This window comes from Nelusetta ayraudi, unplaced genomic scaffold (genome assembly GCF_046127955.1).
Source record: "Nelusetta ayraudi isolate G7.1 ecotype Tasmania unplaced genomic scaffold, CSIRO-AGI_Nayr_v1 ptg000087l, whole genome shotgun sequence".
Classification (NCBI taxonomy): Eukaryota; Metazoa; Chordata; class Actinopteri; order Tetraodontiformes; family Monacanthidae; genus Nelusetta; species Nelusetta ayraudi.
Genome location: NW_027466137.1, coordinates 502,882 through 515,533, shown reverse-complemented (window position 1 = coordinate 515,533; position 12,652 = coordinate 502,882). Strand labels below are relative to the sequence as shown.

At 54.5% G+C, this 12,652-nt stretch overlaps 2 protein-coding genes across 2 annotated transcripts; one reads left to right on the top strand and one right to left on the bottom strand.

The window, feature by feature from the left end:
* Positions 1 to 44: 44 nt before the first annotated feature.
* Positions 45 to 4,538, bottom strand: aldh5a1 (aldehyde dehydrogenase 5 family, member A1 (succinate-semialdehyde dehydrogenase)). The gene is made up of 10 exons (XM_076045755.1): positions 4,000 to 4,538; positions 3,582 to 3,665; positions 2,459 to 2,629; positions 2,215 to 2,331; positions 1,906 to 2,049; positions 1,676 to 1,819; positions 1,373 to 1,531; positions 1,129 to 1,292; positions 961 to 1,019; positions 45 to 880 (listed from the first exon to the last, which is right to left on the bottom strand). Exons 1-10 carry the CDS (start codon positions 4,288 to 4,290, stop codon positions 669 to 671), a joined length of 1,545 nt encoding a protein of 514 aa, XP_075901870.1. The 5' UTR covers positions 4,291 to 4,538; the 3' UTR covers positions 45 to 668.
* An 819-nt stretch (positions 4,539 to 5,357) lies between these two features.
* Positions 5,358 to 11,565, top strand: LOC142901324 (transmembrane protein 116-like). The gene is made up of 11 exons (XM_076045800.1): positions 5,358 to 5,788; positions 6,542 to 6,588; positions 6,834 to 6,897; positions 7,407 to 7,538; positions 8,704 to 8,808; positions 8,916 to 8,965; positions 9,152 to 9,235; positions 9,347 to 9,482; positions 9,573 to 9,717; positions 9,820 to 9,899; positions 10,087 to 11,565. The coding sequence occupies exons 1-11, from the start codon at positions 5,684 to 5,686 to the stop codon at positions 10,264 to 10,266; spliced, it is 1,128 nt and encodes a 375-aa protein (XP_075901915.1). The 5' UTR covers positions 5,358 to 5,683; the 3' UTR covers positions 10,267 to 11,565.
* The last annotated feature ends 1,087 nt before the right edge of the window (positions 11,566 to 12,652 follow it).

Below are 12,652 nucleotides of genomic sequence, written 5' to 3'. Positions count from 1 at the left end.
ACACCGTTTAGCTGAGCAGCTGAACACAAGGGACCAACAACTCGTCAACATCACCATCTCCATTTATTCCTGCTGGCTCATGATTAAATATTTACATTCATGGATACAAAACTAAGGACATGGTACGATTGACAAACATCAGTGACAAGACAATCTTCTTGGACCACAGACTCACTTTGGCACATCAGGGACCGACACACAACCCGACAACATGCCCACAACCTCAGAAATCTGAATGGGAGAATTTCCTTCAACATATCTTCTAAAAAGACATAGAAATGTAGAAATGCATGAAAATAATATGAATAAAAATTAAAAACAAATCTGAAAAATCTAAACAAAGTCAGAATTGATTTGTTTCTACCACCACCTTCAGGTCAAAATGTTAATCAGCGACTCATCAGCGAGCAAAGTTTTCCATCCTGAGCTCTGTGCGCTTCACAGTTAGCTTCAGTGCTAGCTGCTAGGCCAACCCAGGGGGCCACGCATGACCTTCAGCTCTTTTCTTTATCACTTTACAGAAATCATTAGCAACGTTAGCTCTTAGCTCGCTAGATCATTTCTTTAATTCCGTTGACGTTAAAAAAAAGACATTTGTAAGAAATGTCCTTGCCACCTGCAGTCGAGGACTCCTCTAGGGGGCGCCGCTGCCACTGTGCCCAGCCTCCTCAGGCCTTGAGGCCCCCGAAGCACATGTACTTGTGCTGCAGGTACTCGTGGATGCCGTACTTGGAGCCCTCCACGCCCAGGCCCGACTGCTTGACGCCCCCGAAGGCCCCCTCGGGGGTGGACAGCAGGCCCTCGTTCACCCCCACCATGCCCACCTCCAGGGCCTCGGCCACCCGCCAGATCTGGCTGGGATCCTGCGAGAAGAAGTAGCCTGGAGGGAGAGAGAGGGAGGGAGGAGGCGTCACACTCAGCAGCGCCCCCCGCAGGGCGTCCTGGGAAACACACGCTCACCTGCCAGCCCCACGTCGCAGGCGTTGGCGATGGCCACGGCCTCGTCCTCCGAGTCGAACCTGCGCACGGCCGAGCAGAACTCTGATTGGTCAACGCGTCTGATTGGTCAAAACGTCTGAGGATTCAAGGCCTGTGATTGGTGGGGGACTCGATGATGTCACCACAGACCTGAGGATGGGCACCAGTGGTCCGAAGGTCTCCTCCTTCATGCAGAGCATGCTGGGGGTGACCTGGGTGAGCAGGGTGGGCTCCACGAAGGAGCCGTCCAGCCTCCGCCCACCACGCACCACCCTGGCACCCTGGGAGACTGCCTCCGAGATCTGCAGCGCCACCTGCAGGGCGGCACCACACCTGCCGTCTGACCTGGAGAAACTCACAGTCTCCCCCCCGCCCCCTCCACAGCCCCACCCACCTTGTCAGCGGCGCGGCTGTTGATGAGCGGCCCCTGGGTGGTGGCGGCCTCCGAGCCGTGGCCCAGCCGGAGCTCCGCCCCCATCGCCTTGCTCAGCCGATCCACAAAGAGGTCGTGGACGCCGCTCTGAACCAGGAAGCGGTTGGAGCAGACGCACGTCTGGGGGAGGAAGAGGAGGAGGAGGAGAGAAGGAGAGGAAGGGGGGAGAGGAGAGGAGGAGGGTAGAAGGAAAATGGAAATGAGGAGGGAAGGAGGCGGAAGTCTAGTCACATGACCCCCCCCCCCCCGCCCGCCCACACACACCTGTCCAGAGTTCCTGAACTTGGAGTTCATGGCGGCAGCCACGGCGACGTCCATGTCGGCGCTGTCGAAGACAATGAAGGGGGCGTGGCCTCCCAGCTCCATGGACGCCTTCTTCACCGTGCTGGCCGCCATCTTCAGCAGCACCTGGTGGCCAGAGGAGGAACTGCTGAGTCTGAGCCGGGCGGCCAGCGGGGCGCGCTGCTGCTGCTGCTGCTGCTGCTGCTGCTCACCTTGCCCGTGGCAGTGGAGCCCGTGAAGGAGATCTTGGCCACCAGGGGGTCGGAGCACAGCACCTCCCCCACCGAGGGGGTCTGAGCCCGGGAGCAGGGCACCACGTTGAAGACCCCCGGGGGGATCCCGGCCTGCTGGGACAGCTAGACCAACACACACACACACACACACACACACACACTTAAACTGATTAGTAAGACACAAGTCAGGAGTCTCTCTTACACACACACACACACACACACACACACACACACACACACACACACACACACACACACACACACACACACACACACACACACACACACCTCGGCCAGGGCGAGTGCTGACAGTGGAGTGTCCTCTGCTGGTTTGACCACCACGGTGCAGCCCGCCGCCAGGGCGGCAGCGACCTTCCTGGTGATCATGGCGCTGGGAAAGTTCCACTGTGGGCGGAGCAGACGCACAGCTCAGTCACATGACCCACAACCCCCCGCATTAAAAACGTTCTTGGGCCGCAGTCTGCCCAGGCCTGTTTTAACGCTGCGTGGTCGTGTCATGGCGGCGGCTCACCGGCGTGATGATGGAGGCCACGCCCACAGGCTGCTTCAGCAGGAGGATCTTGCGGTCGGTGGCTGGCGAAGGCACGATGTCGCCGTAGACCCGGCGGGCCTCCTCGGAGAACCACTCCAGGAAGGAGGCAGAGTAGACCATCTCACCCAGGGACTCCCGCAGCGGCTTCCCCTGCAACACACGCCAGGGGACAGACCTGCTCACAGTCTGGGGACCCCGAGAAGCACACAGCGGAACCCAGCCCACTCGGTCACCTGACCCACGCCTCAGGTGTGGCAGCCCCCCCACCCCCCACTCGGGGGTGAACCATCTTACCAATGGTTCAGCCAGCGAATATGACAAAAAAAAAACTTTTTGGCTTCCACACTAGAGGGCGCCACAGAGCATGCAGCGCTTCACACCATGCCTCTGAAAGTCACATGATGCATCAGCCAATCAGAACGACCCGAGACACAGCATCGCCATATTGCCTGGAATACAGTTTTGGTAACACCTGGGCTGTGTCTCAATCCAGGGTCTGCATCCTTGGAAGGAAGGGTCCTCCGTCTGAAGGAAGCGTCCTCCCAAGGACCCGGCCCAGAAAGACCGACCCAAACCCGCCTCCCCGGTAACCACACGGGACGGTCTAGCCTTGGCCGTATTTCCTGGTTGCGTCACCGCCGTTCCCTCCTGCTGGCCAACCCAGGAAGTGACGTTTTCATAGCATCAAGCTAACCGTTGGTTCACCATCTAACGATGGCGTTGGATGTTCAAATCAGTAAAAACCCTGCGTTAAAAACTGAATATTTGATGTGAAACTTCAATACTTCAATTTATACGTGGTGTCTTTGCCAGTAGATGGCGCTAATTTCAGCCGACTTCCCAGGATCCCAGGATGCTTTGCAGCAGCAGGCAAAGCATCCTGGGATACAGAAGGAGGTGAAGGATAGTAGCGCTGCAGCCTTGGAATGGGCTAACAGTAGGACGCATTCCCAGTACGCATTTGGAGCGTCCTTCTGACTTTTGGGAAGTGGGAGGAGCCTTCGCGCAGTGCTATGACGCAACTTCCTTTCAAATGCAGCCTTGGAAGGATGCAGATCCTGGACTGAGACACAGCCAGGGTCCATGATGGCTCTCCACTCACCGCCTCGAAGGTGATCAGCTTGGCCAGGTCCTCCTTGTGCTCTGTCAGCAGGTCGAACCATTTCCTCAACAGGTGGCTGCGCTCCTGCACGACAACCAATCACAGGAGAGCAGGACAACCAATCACAGGAGAGCAGGCTTCACACGTCCGGTCGCTGCGGTGATTTTTCAGACGGTGAGTGAGGTTAAAAACTACAAACATGGCGGAATGTGACACGGCTACAGCGACGACAACAACAACATCAGCAGCGCGTGTCTGTCTGAGCGTGCTTGCTTCCAGCTTCAACGTGATGATGAACGTTCCAGCAACGGTCATCACATGTTACACGACAGATACATTCTGCAGGTTCTGTTGTTCCGGTTCCGGCGCCTGACTGAGCGTCGAGTTCCGGTTCTGACCGCCTTGTTCCGGAACCAACCTTGGCCGTGACGCGCTTCCAGGTGTGGAAGGCCCTGTACGCAGCATCCACTGCCTGCTTGGCCTCAGCCGGCCCGCAGTCCGACACCCGGGCGAGCTCGGAGCCGGTGGCCGGGTCCAGCACGGGGAAGTGGGATTCCGCGGACACCCAGCGGCCGTCGATGAAGGCCTGCGTGCGGAGCAGCGGAGCGGCCACGTCCAGCGTGTAGCTGCGGTGCATGGCTGCGGCGGGCAGGGCGGGCAGGAGCAGCCGGAGCAGGCGGGCCGTCCTCGGCACACTCTGCAGGAACATCCCAGGGAGGAGAGCAGGTCGGCGGGCTGCTGCTGGAGCCTGGCGGAGGTGGAGGTGGAGGAGGAGGAGGGAGCGTGACAGTGACAGTGGCTGACAGCGGGGCGGCGCACTGGCTGCGTCTCCCTGCTGCCGCTTCCGGTCGGTTCAAACCGGCGCGGTGGTCACGTGGCAGCGGGCACGAAACAGAAGAAGAGCTCTTCACGGTCCCCTGGGTGCCTTGGTTGGTTCACGTGCGCGGTCACTCACGGCTTTGTTTTTTTTTTTGCGGAAATGGTTTCGTCGGTTGAAACTCCTAAAAGCGATTTCAAAATAAAGGTGTGAATAACACCAAAACGACAGTAGCGGACACGTTCTCTCTCTCTCTCTCTCTCTCTCTCTCTCTCTCTCTCTCTCTCTCTCTCTCTCTCTCTCTCTCTCACGCGCGCACACACACATACACACTGTATATCGTCAAGCAAGAGGTGGTTTGGTCTTGTTTGGCTTAAATTCTAGCTATAAAAAAACAAACAAAAAAAACAGCTTTAATAAAAACAGCTATAATAAATAATGGCGTGGAGGACATAAATGATAGTGTTGGGCTCAGAGATTTCGGAGCCTTTTCTAGGAAACCAAACAAACAGGTGGTGATTGGTTAAGATTCCAGTGAGCTATTTCAAAAGAGCAGTAATGACAACGGCAATACTAAAATGCTGTCACGAACAATATATTTTCTTAACCTACTCGCAACTGCATTTTTTGATGAAAGAAAAAAAAAAAATGGTTCTCGACACCCGGGTGATTGATTTTATTTTATTTTATTTTATTTATTTCGAACATGAAAGAAAATGAGAAAAAAAGGGATACAAAAACCAAAACGTACGAAAAATAAAATAAAATAGGATAAGTGAAATATACATTAAAATAATGTTATTCATGTCTGAAAAGGGGTAGGAGGAAGTATAAACTTATATGTACCTACCCCTAAACTCAAATAAATATACAAACGTATGAACTAAATGAAGTTTATACAACTTGCTCTGTGTTTTTTCCGACAGCCCTCCGGTTGCCGCACGGTGCTCGGCTGGTTGGTGAGGTGAAGTGCTGATCGGTTCTGCTGGAAACGATCCCCGTCCTGACGGGGTTGGTGTTGTTTTATGACGCTGTTGTTATTCCGCTGCGTTCCCTTTAGCTCGGAAGTCGGAACTGGGAGTGACGTCATGGATGGACGAGAGACGTTGGGAGGCGAACTTCCCTCTGATCCGGGGTCTTAGTGGTTTAGTAGTTTCTTCGTCCATTGTTATTCAGTCATGGTGGGGGCGTGACCTGTGTGTGTGCGTGTGAGCAGGCGGTTGATGGGCGGGTTCTTCAGCCCGCCCACTGAGCCCTATTTAAAGGCTGCAGGACTCTCGCTTTCATGCAACAGGTCTCTGCTCAGCCTCCTGTCATGTTTCCCAGCATGCAGCCCAGTCCCGCCAATGGCTCCGAGAGCGACACCACGGACGCCCAGGACTGGAAAGAGGTGAGAGTCCCAGACCTGGTCCTGGATCTGGTCCCGGTCCTGGTTCAGCTTCTAGAATTTAAACCAGGGGTGACTGCTGGGCCACAGTGGGTTGTACAGCTTGCCAGAGGGGGGTAGCGGAGCAGCAGCAGATGGACGGAGTGTTCTGGTGAGCCACCATTGGAGGAAACAATCTATCAGTGTCAGTGTAAAATGAAGCAAAGCAAAGTTGCAACCAAATCAAGAGTCTTTGAATCCCCACCCGGCTGTTTAGCTCTTAGAACCACCCAGAACCACCCCCGGACCACCAGGGTGTTGAGCTCTTTATTGAAGTGACTCTGAAAACACTGCAAACATGGAGGAGATACAGCTGTTTGATGACTGACTGACTGACTGTTAGTATCTTTTCTTCAAGTTTGGCTTAAGGGTTGGATTGAAAAGTTTAACGGGTCGCATATGGCCCCCGGGCCGTAGTTTGCCCATACCAGCTCTTGTTGATAATGATGAGTTGGTTCCTCTTCCTGAAGCAGTTACACTGTCATTCCACAGCTCTCAGCTTCTCATTCTGGTTGCTAGTTTGACTCTCAGAATGACGCTGATGCCACCCGACCTGTCAGTGTTCTGTCAACTCCTGCTTGTCTTCGGTTGAGTGGTTGTGTGTTGGTTTGACTGTGCAATGCTGCGGTTCTACTCTCAGAGCTGAACACCTGTCACTTTTCTTAACTTCCGTGTGTGTGTGTGTGTGTGTGTGCGTGTGTGCGTGCGTGCGTGCAGGTGTACGAAGCCGTTCGCTGGATCCAGCTGGTCATGGCTCTGCTCAGGTGTGTTAACATCCTCTCCAGGTTTTCCAGCTTCACTCTTTAAAAATATATTTTACACTCATTTATTTATTGATTCATTTCCCAGTCAGCTGATCCGACACACTGAGCTCACACAGCCGAAAAATAATTGAGATATTTGCTGTTCCCCCGATGTTGCGCTGCTCTTCTGTCTTCTGGTTGCTGCAGCTCTCACTGTTTCCACCTGAACCTTCATGTCGTCTGTGCTCCCTGCTCTTCCTCTGCAGCGTTCTGGGTTCCAGCTCCGTCATCATTGCCGTTGCCATCCGGAGGCTCGGCCGGACGCTGGAGGTTAGTGGCTTTTGCACGTGTGCAGTAGGAAGTTGTTTCCTGTGTAGCATAAAGTTTTACTTTGTTCCATATTCAAGTTGAAGCAAAACACGTTTGGCTCCGTACGAAAAGGTTCTGTGTTCTGTCTGGAGGAAGACTTTAAATATCGTGGTTGTACTGAGACGTTGGCCAACTTTGACATTTTGGCCCCACTGTGTGTTTGAGTTTGACGCCCCAGTTCTACAGTTTGGCCAGCAGGGGCCTCCAGAGTTGGTTGCAAAAAGACCAAAAAAATGAGCGGCTGTCAATCAGGGGGAGGAGCCCCGAATTCACACCATTACAAACTGGTTGCAATGTTTCTGTTGGTCTGAATACTCACTCCAGTAGCAAACTGCAGTGAGAAAAGTGAGAAAAGTGAGAAAAGTGAGCAGCGCCCCCTGCTGGGTGCCCGGTGCCCTGCCGTGCTGTGCGAAATGTTGAGCGGAATGCTCCTTTAATTCTTCTTCTTCTTCTACTCCTGTTCCCTGCAGCTGCAGCCGCTGCTGCTGCTCAGCCTGTCCGACCTGCTGCTCGCCCTCTGCTGGCTGGTCGGGGCGACGCTCTTCTCCCAGCGCTGCAGCAACGTCAACACGCTGTGTTACCAACTGCACACAGTGGAGCAGGTGGGCTGCGACACACACACACACACACACACACACACACAGAAAGGAAGAGTCACATGACCTCTCGCCGTCTCTCTGCCGGGTCAGCCCCCTAGCCCCCCCCCACACACACTCTCAGAGCTCAACGGTGCGAGTCACATGAGCCACTTCTGCTGCGGGGCTTCCAGGGGGAACTTTTCACTCACTGGTTCCGACGCTTCTCCTTTCTGCCAGCGTGAACAGTGTCTCCACCTGCTCAGCGGCTGGAACCCACCTGACCACTTCCTCCCTCACACCAGCTCCTGCTTTCACACCCCAGACGAGCAGCAGCCCAGTGCGCCCGATCCAGGGGTTTCCCCTCCTCCAGTAGAGTCAAGCCACCAGAACCCCCTGGGAGCCTCAAAGCAACATTTTAAGGGCGTCTTGTTTTTTTTTTTTCACAAAATATTTTTGTCACTTAGATGTCTTGAAGATCACATTGCCTAACATTAAATGTTTTAAATGATTATTTACAAAAGGGAAGAGGGAGAGGCGGGTTTACTCCTGGCAGAAGAATGAATGAAAGGTGATGCAAGAAGCTGCGAAGATGCATCCATGACATATTGTAAGGTTATTGATGGGCCTCCTGCACGTTGAGGACATTCAAATCGGTATTGATAGATTGATTGACTTTATTGACGCCAAATTGGGAAACGACTGAGTACCAATCAGGAGGACGGGGGAAATATTGAGGGATATTTCTCTCGGTTCAGTTTGACCAGCAGCAGCAGCAGTGGCGGTGGTGGTGAGGCTCCCTCAGGTGGAGCCACCACCTGCTGATGGTGGATGCAGATGGTCCAGCAGCTCCAGCAGCACCTCCAGGAGGAGATGCTGCAGTTTGTGGAGCTGCAACGTGCCTCCTAGTGCCTTGTGACAATTTGTCACCTTGACCTCTGACCTATTGAGTCCCAGAATGTGCAGCTGCACATCCTGGTACTTTCAGGACCCGCTCTCTCCCCACTGGTTCCGATCCGACGGAGATCTGGGTCAGCTGGTCTGCAGAGCCGGGAAAAACATTCCTGACCTACATCCATCACAGGCTCCGCCCCCTCCTGTCACCCTCTGTCTCCTACTGATTGGTCCTTCTCCATCACCTGCCGATTGGTCCTCCACTGCCTCCTGCTGATTGGTCCTGTTCCGCCCTCAGATCCTCTACATGGCCTCCTTCCTCTTCACGCTCCTCTACGTGTGGAACCTCTATGTTGGCATCCGGGAGAAGTTCTACGGCTGCAGCGGTGGATGCGCCCCGAGGGTATGGGACATCTTCACCGTCATCGTCCTCTCTGATGTTTGCACACCTGCTGACTCCGCCTACTGCCCATGCCCCGCCCCTGTCTGTCTGTCTGTCTGTCTGCCCAGGTCTCTGAATGGGTGAAGGCGGCGGGACAGATTGCGGCGCTGTTCTCAGGGTGAGAGAGGGAGGGACGGAGGTGGAGCCAATCACGGTTGACTACGAAACTGTAGCCACGCCCACAACTTTGTAGCCATGGCAGGGCCAGTAGTAACAGGCCCAATTCTTTGGCGTTTCTCTCCGCTCGTTAGTCTCGCTCGCTACTAGGTGTGAATGGTTGACGCCTCACTTCCTGTGTTGGCAGGCTACTTCCTGTGCTGATGATGCTGCCCGTCTTCATCCAGGGGAACCTGAGCGACTGCCAGGCCAACTTCAGCGAACCCTACAGGTGAGGCGGCAGAACACACCCACCTGTGTGATGTGATGTGATTTGACTTGTGTGTGATATAGTTTGTGTGTGTGTGTGTGTGTGTGTGGCCGCTGCAATGCTGTGCTGCAGGTGCCTGCTCATGCACACGGGGGCGCTCTACCTCACCCCCCAGGACCAGCCGCGGGTGCCGGCCTGCAGGTGGCTGCACACCTACGGCCTCGCCGTCTTCCTCGCCATGTTCTTGCTGACTCTGCTCGGCATCATTGTGAGTCATGTGACCCGGAGACAGGAAGTGATGTCACGCCGACCCCGCCTTCTCAGTCGCTTCCCCACTGACCTCCTCAACCTCCTCCAGGTCCTCATGGTCAGCGCACGTCGTATCTACAGGCGGACGGTGACGTCCTGCGGTTACCTGGGCAGCCAGCAGAGGGCGACCTTCCGGCTGATGGACCGGCGGATGCTGCTCTACCCGCTGGTCTTCTTCTGCTGCTGGGGTCCAGGTGGGGGTGGCTTTGTGTGTGTGTGTGTGTGTGTGTGTGTGTGTGTGTGTGTGTGTGTGTGTGTGTGTGTTCCTGACTGTGCCTGTGCCCTCTGTCACCCAGCGGTGGCGCTGGCGCTGGTCCAGGTGGTGGAGCCGTCGGTGGCTCAGGGTGCAGCGGGTGTCGCCCTCTACGTCTCACAGGTGGGTTTTCACCGGGACCACCATTCATTTCAATCTAGTCGCTCACACAGCGCAAATCAACTGGAAAAGTTTTTGGGTGGGTGTGGCTTCGTCAGCTGGCTCCTCCCTCTGCTCCCAAGCATGGATTTGAAAGCCACGCTACCACCACCGACTGACCCCTCCCTCTTTTGTCTGCCCCTCCCCCCAGGCCTTCACCTCGGCCTCGCAGGGCTTCCTCAACTGTTTGGTGTACGGCTGGACCCGCCTCCTCCGCCGTGGCCACGCCCCCTCTCGGGAGGCTGACACCCAGACGCCGCTGCTGCGGGCGCAGAAGAAGAAGAGCAGCAGCAGCAGCAGCTACCAGGCGCTGAGCGGCGCCGCCGGCTGACAGGCCAACGGACCGCAGACCGCCAGGTGGTTCCTCTTTCGAGGAGCTGGGGGGGGCACCATGGCGCTCTGGAACAGAGGCTCCGCCTCCAAACACTAAACTGCTGAGGCCAGAAGAAAAGGGAAGAAGGAGGAGATAGAGGGGGAGGGGGAGTTCCAGCAAAGGGGGGGGGGCCATTGAGAAAACAAGACTCGAAAGAGGATGACGTGACTGACGTGAAGGTCAGCGGAGTTCTGCAGAACCTCAACAACACTGACTGAAGAACTGAAATGTCACCACGTCCAGCTCAGACGGACGGACTGAGGAACTCCGCCTTAGCCCGCTGTTTGCAGCCTCCCACTGACACGTGGCCGTCTCAGGGGGTTCCCGGCTCCCTCCGGATCTGACAGGGCCTTTAGCGTTAGCCGAGCTAGCGCGCAGGTTTGTCCTCGGACGGCAACTAGATGCTAATGCTAACTTGTGCTGGTGTTCAGCTCCTCCTGACCTGCTGAGTGTTAGATGCAGTCGACGAGTTCAGTGTTCGGTGTGCAACCATGTGACTAGTGTTGCCACCCGTCCCGTTCTTCCCAGAAATGTTCTCTTTTTTTCACCACCTGTCCCGGGAAAAATAAAATCTCTCCCGGGACAGAATTTGTCCCGTTTTTTTAGGGAAAATGACAAAACCTCATTTCATTTCCGTCTGTGGTCTACTACCGTCTTGTCGTCCTGTGTTTGGCAACTAAAAAACCTGTCCCGTAATGAACTGAGACGGGACGCACTTCACTTTGTCCCGTATATTTCGGGGACATCTTCCCCCCCGTTGACAGACTTGAGACCCCCCCCCCCCTGAGATGTCCCGGATTTGTAACTCTGGGAGGTGGCAACCCTACATGTGACTTCAATGGGGGTGCTGTGAGACAGCAACAACAACAACAACAAGTTTCTAAACGAGCCGCTGCGAGTTGCATGCCCTCCGTGCGATGCTCTGCTCTGCGCTGTGCGGTGGCGGCGGCGGCGGCACGTTCAGCGCTGCAACTTTCCCTCGTGCGCTGACGTAATGGTCACCACCGCGTCATCACGTGCCACTGCACAGCGACAAGCGGCCGTCTGTTCATGTGCACAAACACTCCTGATGAGTTCCCAGCGGTGTTGCCAACTTTCATTGAGAAAAATAAAGGAGGCCTCCGTCCCTCCCGCAGTGCTCGGGGCCACGACCATCACAGCCAGGGGCTCCCAGTAGGGGGCGCTCACAAGTTAAATTGTCAGAGTAGTTCCTAGTTTGAACTTTGTTACCAATAGATTAGAAATGTTGAATGCTGAATGTTTAAATAAATATTAAGTACAACTCAGGATAGTGATGCTGCTTGTACCACCACACACAACTTCATGTCATTTATCTGCTTTGTTTCTTCATAACGGAAAAACCCTAAAATTCCATGTGTGCAAATAACTCAAGTGTAAAACCTCTCCTTCTCACTGCCACATCCATCTCCCATCAGCAGTCATCACTTCAACACCCTTTTCCTTTTCTTCTGTGTGGAACAGTAGATCCAGGTGACCGCCTCTCTTTTCACGGTTACTTCCTTCTCCAGGTGCATCTCTTCCTACTTGTGGTAGCACCGGCTGTGTCTCAACCCAGGGTCTGCATCCTTGGGATGAAGGAAGCGTCCTCCCAAGGACCCGGCCCAGAAAGACCGACCCAAACCCGCCTCCCCGGTACCCACACGGGACGGTCTAGCCTTGGTCGTATCTCCTGGTTGCGTCACCGCCGTTCCCTCCTCCTGACCAACCTCGGAAGTGACGTTTTCATAGCATCAAGCTAACCATTGGTTCACCATCTAACGATGGCGTTGGATGTTCAAATCAGTAAAAACCCTGCGTTAAAAACTGAATATTTGATGTGAAATTTTAATACTTTATAAATACTTGGCTATACAGGATATAATACACTTTGCAGCAGCAGGCAAAGCATCCTGGGATACAGAAGGAGGTGAAGGATAGTAGCGGTGCAGCCTTGGAATGGGCTAACAGTAGGACGCATTCCCAGTACGCATTTGGAGCGTCCTTCTGACTTTTGGGAAGTGGGAGGAGCCTTCACGCAGTGCTATGACCCAACTTCCTTTCCAAATGCAGCCATGGAAGGATGCAGAGCCTGGACTGAGACACAGCCACTGAGTCGCTGTCTGTCATTCAAAAGATTGCGTTAAACTCTGCACAGGACTGCACAAAGTGGACAGCGTTCAAGAGCCTCGGCCATTTTTGATTGCTGCTGAAAAGAACCAGCGATCCTGATTCACAGCCTCCTACTCTACGCAGATATTTCCCACCAGAACTCTTCTTCATGTTGGCTGCACAAGCAACTTTTGGCAAGTTTGCAACCTGTGACAGAAAGTGTGACGTGATCAGT